This window comes from Buceros rhinoceros, unplaced genomic scaffold (assembly GCF_000710305.1).
Source record: "Buceros rhinoceros silvestris isolate BGI_N320 unplaced genomic scaffold, ASM71030v1 scaffold18000, whole genome shotgun sequence".
Lineage (NCBI taxonomy): Eukaryota > Metazoa > Chordata > Aves > Bucerotiformes > Bucerotidae > Buceros > Buceros rhinoceros.
This window is the reverse complement of record NW_010391521.1, coordinates 2712-12833: the sequence shown is the minus strand read 5'-3', so window position 1 is coordinate 12833 and position 10122 is coordinate 2712. Positions and strand designations below refer to the sequence as shown.

General features: G+C 36.3%; 1 protein-coding gene across 1 annotated transcript in view; it reads right to left on the bottom strand.

Moving 5' to 3' along the window:
* The window catches only part of LMBRD2 (LMBR1 domain containing 2), a 19689-nt gene extending 13736 nt beyond the window's left edge, over positions 1 to 5953 (bottom strand). Inside the window, exons 1-5 of the mRNA XM_010142153.1 lie at positions 5780 to 5953; positions 5240 to 5319; positions 3371 to 3466; positions 2406 to 2573; positions 1338 to 1548 (exon numbers count right to left, since the gene is read on the bottom strand). Of these exons, the coding sequence (XP_010140455.1) occupies positions 1338 to 1548; positions 2406 to 2573; positions 3371 to 3466; positions 5240 to 5319; positions 5780 to 5953 (729 nt within the window). The remainder of the gene's footprint in view (positions 1 to 1337; positions 1549 to 2405; positions 2574 to 3370; positions 3467 to 5239; positions 5320 to 5779) is intronic.
* Between the last annotated feature and the right edge of the window lie 4169 nt (positions 5954 to 10122).

Below are 10122 nucleotides of genomic sequence, written 5' to 3'. Positions count from 1 at the left end.
CCTGCTTTTTCACACAGGTACTAACGATGTTGGAAAAGTCTGAAGTCAATTAAAAGATATTTCAGAGCTCTGGGAAGAATGCTAAAAAATTCAGGAGCACAGGTAGTGTTTTCTTCAATCCTTCCAGTAATGGTGGGTGACCTTGGAAGAAACAGGTGAGCCCAGGATATCAATACCTGGCTCCAGAACTGGTGACTCCACCAAAACTTTGGATTTTTTAAACCACGAAAGAGCCTTTGAGGCACAAGGTATGCTGTGTTTAAGCACGACCCTCTAGTCCAGCCGCCTTAAAACATGTTATTAAGGGCATTGTCCAAATGCCTCTTAAACACTGACAGACTTGCAACATTGGGACACCTTTCTAGGAAGCCAGTTCTAGTGTATGTCCACTCTCTTGGGAAAGACAGGCTTCCTAATGACCAGTCTAAACTTTCCCTGTTACAGCTTTGAGCCAGTCCTATCACTGGATACCAGGGAGAAGAGACCTGCACCTGCTTCTTCAGGCATTTCGACTAGATGATCGTTGTAGGACTCTTTCCAACTGAATTATTCTGTTCTGTTCTAAGTGCTATCCTGGTAAACAAAGTTTTTATTGCTCATTTCCTAGAAAGTTTTGTAGTTAAGTCCTTTTTGGATGTTTATAGCAATTATTTTAAAATACTCAGGACTTTTTACTATTATTTTGACTTATAACGGAAGAAATCATCACCCTACCCTACAACTCTTTAGAAGTATTGCTTCTAAGCCATGATATCAGAGCAACATAACACATAATAGCTATTCAAGGGGTTGCATTTCCATTCTGTTCTTGAGCTACATTAGAGCCTATTACTCAGAAATAACAATAGTACAGAGTCAAAACAAATTCTTTGAAAAAAACAATTATCTCTATGACCTCTTCTCACAAGGCACATAGCATGGTCCCACAAATCCAACATGAAGCTCTTCTCATGATCCCAGAAATATACTGGGATCAGAGCATAAAAGCAGACACACACAATTTGCATAAACAGTAATGAAACAACTGTACACTGTATTTCAAGTTCACTCTGGAAAGTTGTTCAGTAGTGACCAATAGTACTCCAAAATGGTTAATAAAAGAATAATAAAAAAAAAATGGCTAGCAACTTGCCAAGTTTTTCACATTAGGGACTATTTTTTTTACACAGGATTCACTGTCATCAAGTGGCACACTATGATGATTTTCTTAATTTAGTGGTGTTTCACAGTGAGTTCACACTACTTGTGTTTTCCTGGGAGATCTGCCAAGCACCAGGAAATTCAGAAATGATTAACAGCAGCCTTCATTTATTTCACAGTGAAAGCTAGTTACTTACCTCCATAATATCCTCTAAATTCTCTGCTGCGTCGGCTTTTTCAGTCATTAGTTTTGCAGCTTTGAAATAGGTCTTCATGAGCAGATAACCCCTCTTGGCTCCATTCCAGTGAGAACGGGGAATTTCTACCAAACCATAACCCAAAAGCAACACAAGAAGAAAAAGACCCCATGTGTTTGCAGCAGCTATCCCAATCGTCTGAAGTTGGCTCCTAACGGAAAAAAAAAAACAGAAAAAACAAGTAAGAAAAAACAGGCAAACAAACCACATCCTTCTGCCCCACCTGCAAGAAAGCAACCTTGAAGTATCTATGCACCAATATGGCTTTAAAGTTTATAGTAACAGACTTAGCATCATCTGCAATTCTTGCCGAGCATCGGCCTGCTACTTCACCATATTCAAAGATGCCATGGTTTTTCTGTATCTCCTATGTTTCTGCCCCCTCTGGAAGGAAGACAGAATGTTTGTTCTCAAAGGAGTGCTTCCTTTAGGAAACAACATGAACTTTGCAACCTTAAAGTGCGGCTGAAACACCATAATGGCAGTCACTAAAAGAAACGGCCTTAGAACACGATTCATATTCAGAAGTGGAAGTTGAAAGTAACCAGGCATTCCACGACAGGGTTTACTACCGTATCTAGTATGGAAGACCATAAGCAACGTTATAAATACCAATTATTTTAACTTCCCTTGTCGCCTTTAAATAGAATCTACAGTAAACAGAAGTGCTACACAGGAAATACTGACACAGACTTTTTGAAAAATGTTATTCTGAAAACATGGAGGAAGTTTCAGGATTAAGTTTGCAAATGCATTTGAAGGGAGGAAAAAACCCCATTGGAAATATAAGAGGATTCCTCTTCCATACATATCAAAACCTAAAGGCATATTTCTGTAAATAGTTGAAAAGTCCTTTCCATAAAAAGGTTAACAAAACTTTCCAACTCCCTAGCAAAAATCAGATCACCTTAAATTGTTTTTTTAAAAAACACACATTTCATCTACAGAAGAGACTACCTGCGACAATTTCATAAGAACTCATGCAAGTGCTTACAACGTTATTCTTACCATTGTAAATTGAAGTTTGGGTTTACAGCCACATATATTAAAAATGCTCCAAAAATCAGCAAATAAGTGCCATAATAGATTGCATTCTCAATTAATGCAGTTTTAATCTTTCCAGTAATGGAGAACCCTCCTGATCTAGCATATGACTGCATGAAAGGTAGCAGAATCCTAGGAGGAAAGCAAACAAAACCAAACCACATCAGCCAACCAGAAAAAAAAAAGAACACACCAAAAAGGTAGTTTAGCAGTGGTATGATACAGAGACAGAGTTGTTTAAGATGAAGACTCCTAAGCTTCTAACAGATTAGCTAGTTAAATGTTTTTCTTCCAGATGTACCAGTCTGATGGCAATCCTTAAACAAGCTGCAGATAAAAACAATAGTTAGCTTTACTAAGAAAAACCTGTGCTAACTGAGGACTCTCTGATATCCTTGACTGAGCTACAAAAATAATTATTTGATAGGTTGACCAGAAAGCACACATTAACCTAACCCAGCAGCACTGACCACCTCTTTCCTGTAGCTGTATCTATAGCTTTATATAGTATATCCAATAAAACCAAACAATTTATAATATTACTCAAAAATCACCCATGTTATTAATGGAATTATTTTGGTGTCCAGTTGCTTAAACCCCATTTTTTTCAGACAATCTATACATAAACTCCTCTATGTGTAAATTACTCAGTTCCAACCATAGAAGTGAATGAAGAATAAATAGCTGCTACCTGAAAAGGAGGGGAAAAAACCAACCAAACAAACCAGTATGCTTAATTTAGTATAGTAACTAACAGAGAAGTGAGAAATTTCACTGCTAGCAATACATGATTATATATATAAAAAACATATGATTAGATAGCTCTGTGGAATAGTGTATTCTTAAAGAGTATGCTATGACAGTTAAGATGTTGCACATAAGAAATTACATCTGTATCACTGTCTTTCATATTCTTTTGCCTTACTTACCATGTTAGAAACTGTGATGTCCAATATACAACACGCCAGAAAATTGGCATAATTCCATCAGGAATATAACTCCATGGTTTGAAACATTTCTGCTTGCTGTAGTAACAATGTAAAGAAGCTTATTGTTAATTGTAGGGAGAAAACTATAAAAACTATTTTCTATAAATTCCCCTGTCTAGAAAGGTCTTTGATAATAGCATAGAAGTAGTACATTACTATCTGAGTATGTAGTCTACCATTAAGCACCTCAGAACAAACTGAACCACCACTTAAAAATATTTATCATTCTCCTCACTATAAATAACATATCCAGACGCAACAGCTTTCTTAGAGAAAAAAAACCGGTAGCTCAGTGACTGTAAAGAATTAAGTAATTAAGCAATTTAAGGGTGCAATTTTTCTTTTTGGGGTGGAATTACGTTCTTCATGAAGAGAAAAAACATTTCTGTAGACAAAAGATCATTCAACTTCAGTTAGTGCCGCAGGTTTTTAAAAAATGTTAAGTTAAAGTTAAAAAAGCGTATTAGTTGTCTCTTCTGCCACCCAGCTGCATTTAGTCAGGCTTATCTAACATGCACTGTTTGCTTCAGAAGACCAGAAAAACCATGACAGCCTTTTTTAGTAAAAAAAGAGCAAAAGACAAAGTGTCCATCCTCACTAAGACACACTTCAGGTTTTCTCCCCACACCTGTCTGGTAATGAAGCAATGGTGAGTAAAGGGGCAATACAGACAACTTGATAGGAGTATCTATTGAGACGTGTTTTCCAGGGTCAAACTAGTTAAGCCTGAGTTCTGAGTTTTTAGGTAAACAGCCTAAATATTTTCAAAGCTATCAAATTACCATAGAATGGACAGTGTGACTAAAGGTTTCAGTGTTTTAAGACTGGAGTTGAACCAGCACAGTACCTGCTCAATTACTACTTCAGTCGGTATTCCTATTTTATATGCTCAATCGTATATTATAGTGTAACACTCATCAGCATGTTCTGAAACCATAGGTAAACTGAAAGGCTATCGAATAGTTTTAAAATCGTGTATTTACCTAAATACATTTAATTAATGTACATTGGGTGGTCTTAAATAAAGAGTACAATGTTGTGTCACTAAGTCTGGCATACTGTTCTTCCATGGATACACAATCTTCAAACAGCCTCCGTTAGGCTAACAAAACTGGCAATACTTTGCACGGACATATCAACCGACATCTTAGATGCCGTAATCACCTTACAGATGATTGCACACATCTATGAGACGTGGAAGTAGCGAATGGAGGCTTAAGAATGAGCAGCCATGGAGAGAGCTCACATTTGCCTACATTTGCCATGTTTTAGGAATTACTTCATTCCTGCCAAAGACAGTGAGCAGGCTATTTTTACTTTGGCAGAATACAGTAAATTTCAGATAACTCTAATTACTATATATATGCAATTATAACAAGCAATTAGATATGCTGCTTACATACAAGACATGAATTTCACTCATAAGGTATAAAACCAGATTTTCAGATCTAAAGTCTAAGAATGTGAAGGACAAATAAGCTTTCACCAAGGCCTCTCCTCACAGATAACCAAGATTGCTCAAAAAGCTTAGCTGTACTGCTTTAACAATAAAATAGAAGAAATCTAGCACGACATAATAAAAAAGGGGAATTTTTAGGTAATCAGGTATAACTACTATATAATTACTACCAACAGATGGACTTTTCTTCACTTCTTCCCTCACCTTCCTGTATTCTTACAATCTTCAAATGTCATACAGGTAACACTTGTTTATTAGTCCTAAAACCACAGTCACTCCTATCATTCAAAAAAAGAACATCATAAAATACTTCTTTAAAAACAGTCTAACGAAGAAATCATAGGTCATACCTTGGGGCAAGAGTAACGTAGGAGCCATTATTTTCTGCAGGGCTGGAGTTTACAGCAAGTTTGCATCGATTATAAATAGTCTAAAAGACAATTAATTTTCTATCAGTGACCAAAAAAAGGTATAACATTTACTTAAAAATAGTAAGTCCATTTTCAAAGACATTTCCTGTACTCCAGGTTTACATTTGGGAGCAATTATACTAACAAACCCTCAAAACAACATGCAATCTGCAGGATAAGGAAGTAAAAACCCGAAAATGTTTTTACGTTTTTTAACAGATAAAAGATTGTTATAAACCAATAATGAATTTTTAGAATACTTGAAACAGATCTGTTATCTGATGAGACCAATATAAAATCAAATTAATTGTAAACACAGACACTGTCATGCAAGAAGATAACAAGTGTTCAGTAAGACACTTTGGAAAACATATTCGCTGTTTGAGATATTGTCTTTTGAAATATGATTTAAAAAAAGAAACCATACACAAAGCAGCAAATTTTTACACAACAAAGCAGAAAATCTCACAAGTTTCTTACCGTACTGACATCCAGAGGCAGTATAAATACAATAAGAAAGCAAAGATACCAAGCCAATAAAGTTGCTACGATCACCAGCCTATGCTGTTTCTTGAAGTCTCCATACCGATGAAGTAGGAATAAGGCCAGAAAAAAGACAAATACTATCTCAAGGCCCAGTGCTGCACCACTCATTATTGAATGCTCACTCCAGCTACACAGCACAGCTCACTTAACAAAGCAGACCAGAACTGTAAGACAAAAAGACATTTAACAACATTAAAATCGCTGGAAGATGTTTACACAGGGAAGAGTTGCTTAACCGGCATTTTTAAACATATTAATACAATTTTCTTATTTCACATGACAAAAACTCTGATTGGATCAAGAACAAGATTTTCAGCAATGTGTTCTAAAGTCCTCTGCAGAAATCAAAGTAACATGTCATTCCAACTTTGTCATTTCTAGCAACATATTAGGACAGTTGCTCTTCATCTTCTTGATATACAATAGATCCAGGAGTCAAATCTCTTGCATTTTAGTGAGACTACAAGCCTAATTTTTAAGTGCAGTATAAATTTGAAAAGAAAATCTATTCTGGTCTTTTTTTTTTATAATTCCTTTTTAGAAGAAATCAACTAATTTGGATGAAGGGTTAAATGTCTAAATTAAATGTTTCTGGAAAGCTAATGAGGAACTTTTTAAATGGTCTGTTCCTCAACTATGCATTTAAATTCTGTACGTGGAGTTAACAGAGCTTAAAGATACAGCAGAGTATACGTTAGTTAGCATTACTAAAAGCACCTGGGAAGTTCATACGTCTTAATACAAGCATCCTATTATGCAAAGGGGCAGCAAGCTCCACAAATCTATTTGAGAAAATTTTACTGACTTGTGACATCATTAGTTAAACTGCTTTTGACCTTTTTAACAAGCATGATTTTACCACAGACACTTCACACATTAAAAACCAAACAAAAAAAAGTTTATTACTCTGGTCAAACTGACTTGCTTCTCCATCAAGACTACCACTGTAGCTGGTTTGGTTTAACTGAAATGGTTTTTGCTATGCCTTCCCCAGTGTTGTATTTTCAGTGCTTTAACTTTTCACCAGAACTTTAGAGATTTATAAGAAATGCTACTACAAAAATTTCCCTCAATTTACTTTTAAATCCCTTCAGAATTCATTACAGTGAACCATTTGTTTTACTAATCTCTCAGTATACTGCTTAGAGCAGATCTGTTATGGATGAGGGCACTAAGCAGTGAAAACTGGCTTATTTCCACTAAAAAAATTATTTTTGATGCTAATACTTCCTTGAGGACATACAGGACAATTATTCTGTGATTTTTCCCTGAAGATTTGCTCCCCCCCATTTAAACAGAGCATCAGTCTGTTTACTCCATAGTGGCTGTTACAAACAGAGCATTCCATATTCTGAAAATAACTTGAGTTACTTTTCTGTTTTCTATCAAAGATGTGTGTGCTTTGTATCATCTGCCTTTCATCTCACACGTTTATCAAATTATCAGCCTTTCAGTTAGGTCAAAGTATCTCCTTACTATCTGCTGGTACTACATTTTGGTTAGATCATTGAAAATCATGAATCCAGGATATCTAACCAATTTCTCAATCACTTATTCTAAGCATATGCTTGTCTGTTCTACTATACCATTCTTGCTTCCCCAGAAAAGTATCTTGTATTTATAGTGTAGGAGGAAAATCCAAACACCAAAAAAAAAAAAAAAAATTAAAAGAAATACTGTATCGACTTCATTAAGGCAGTGCTATCTGACATATGTAGCTTTTGGTGCTCATTATAGCCACACCTTATGCTATGTAAACAAAAAAAATTATACCGCATACCCTCCATTAGTCACACCTATACAATTTTTTTAATACAGTCACACCTAAAGAGCTGTTACCAAAACAGAAGGTTTAAAGGTTTTGTGCAAGATGCTGCACTCAGTACTACCAAAAGGGAATTTTCAAAAAGGTTATAAAAACATATGAATATGCCAAAATAGAGAGGGAATTCAGTCCTGCCACAACTCACTTTCAAAGACAAAAGCAACTTTGCAGTTATCGAAGTAAACTACATCTTCTTGTTCTTCACCTGGTTCCTATTTAAATCTCAAAATACAAAACGAAAGGCCTAATTTTTACCAGAGTTCAACTGATAACAAGTAATAGCTGGTTTGAAATAACGTATACACATTTTCAAATCTACAGTTCAAAATTTTTAGATAAAAACCACTTAAAACTAGCTCTCCACATGAATACCTTAAATGGAAAAAACTCCGCAAGGTGAAAAATGCAGTGCTTGAGAGGAATTCTTACTGTGAACCAAATCTTGTCTAACAGCACAGTTGTATTCGAGTGCTTCTAGAATTATTTATATTAGACCTTAAAATGTATTTCTCCAGGCTTTAAAGCCATGCCTTCCTGTGGCAAGCAGCATTTGCTTCTGGACTTGCTTGTTAGCTCAAAGAAAGTCAAGTTCCTTACCCATAATCCTGTTTCTTAATTTTATTTAGACAGGCTTCTCACTATTATCTCCCTAGTATCAGCTAGCTGAAATTCCAGAACCATTAACAAATGTTCTTCTGAGATCCACAAACTACTTCAGAAGAGTTCTCTTGCACTGCACAACCTTCAACTTATTTTAAGCAAAATGACAGAAAGTAACAAAACTCCTCACTCTGAAGGAAGAGTGTCTATTGGGCATAGTCCATTTCTGGAGAGTAAGGCAGCTATGGATTAATACAAGCAAGATCGAAAGCTGAAACACTGGCACTGAAGTGGAACTTAACCAGTAATAGACAAAGTCATGCTCTTGTGCATGACTTAAGATTTCTTGCTTTGTTTCAGACATAGACAAAATCAGTAAGTTTCTAACTTCGTGAATGGAAGGACATATATTTCAGAATTCTAACATGAAATCCTCTAGAGTCCAAACCCAGCTACTAATTCTCTGCAAGCACCACGAGTTGCTCAGTTCACACTTAATTCCCTTGGAGACTCCCTACTATCAACAGCATTAAACTACCTTGCCCACCTCAAGACTAACAATACTCATGACAATCTACATTACAAATAAACTAACTGGTACAAAAATACTCAACTTACCAAAGGAAACAGCAGAGAACAAAAACCCACACTTTCTTAAAGCTTTTACACAGTACCGAATTTAACAACAGAGACACTCCAGTATTATATTCTTAAAGAAAGGATAAAAAGAGTGCAGCATATCTGTGAAGAACAACCTTGGTCTCACTAAAGTGGACTCCAATACTCCTTTAATCAGAAATCTCAGATCAGACTGTACCACAGTTTTATTCTTTTCAAACTTTGCAGGAAAGCATTTTACCAGCAGATTGTTCATTTTGCAGACTACTGTAATTGGTGCTTCAATCCCTCCCAATCAGTCTAATATCACACTTCCTGCAGATTTCTCATTGCTTTGCTTGACACTCTCTCCAGCTTACATGCTTTCTTCTACAATGACTGCAACCCTCGCAGTATCCCAGCTGTTGTCCAAGGAAGCCTGAGCTGTGGGTAAATTTGTTTCACACGCCTTACCGAAAGGTATACGTAGAAGTGTAACCTGCCTGACCTTCCCTTCACACATTTCAGCTTATTAAGTTCTTCAAATTCTCTCTGCTATTTGTGAGGTTGATTACTCCTGCTTAAGCGCAGGCACAAAACTTTACTCATTTGCACCCTTCCCCTCCCCAGTGGGAGGGGAAGATTCAGGCTTCTGAATCTTCAAGGCATGCTGATTCCCACACTCAAAAACGTCTGCAAACCCTCCGAGCTTCGTGCCTTCTTAAGTTTTAATAATCACATTATTTCACTACGTAAACTTTTTGTGAAAATGAGGAAAAAACAGTTGACAAGGGACTGGTCTCCTTAATCACAACAGCAGTTGTACCCAACTATTCCTCCCTAGCAAGAACAGCCTGAGAAACATAATTAAAGGTCCTATTAAAGACAAAATCTAAGATATCCACTGATCCTCTTGTATACAGTAGGTCTGTCAGTGAAACAAGTAAGATTACTTCCACAACTTGTCCTTGACAAGCTGATGCTCTCTTTTACTCAGCTACTATGATCTAGATGCTTACAAATAGCTTGTGCTCCAGAATTTTTTTCAGGAATTCAAAAGGAAGCAGACTAGTCTGCCAACTTGCAGTTCTCCCGGTTCTTCAAAAATTAGTAATAAAGACACCCACCATGCTTCTGGTTTTCATGTCTTTGGTACCTCAGCCATTTTTAGAATGCTACATCCATTTTTCTTGTTGTGCTTGAAGTACTCTCAGGAAAAGATCATCAAACAGTTTTGGAAAACTTGTCCTTCTAC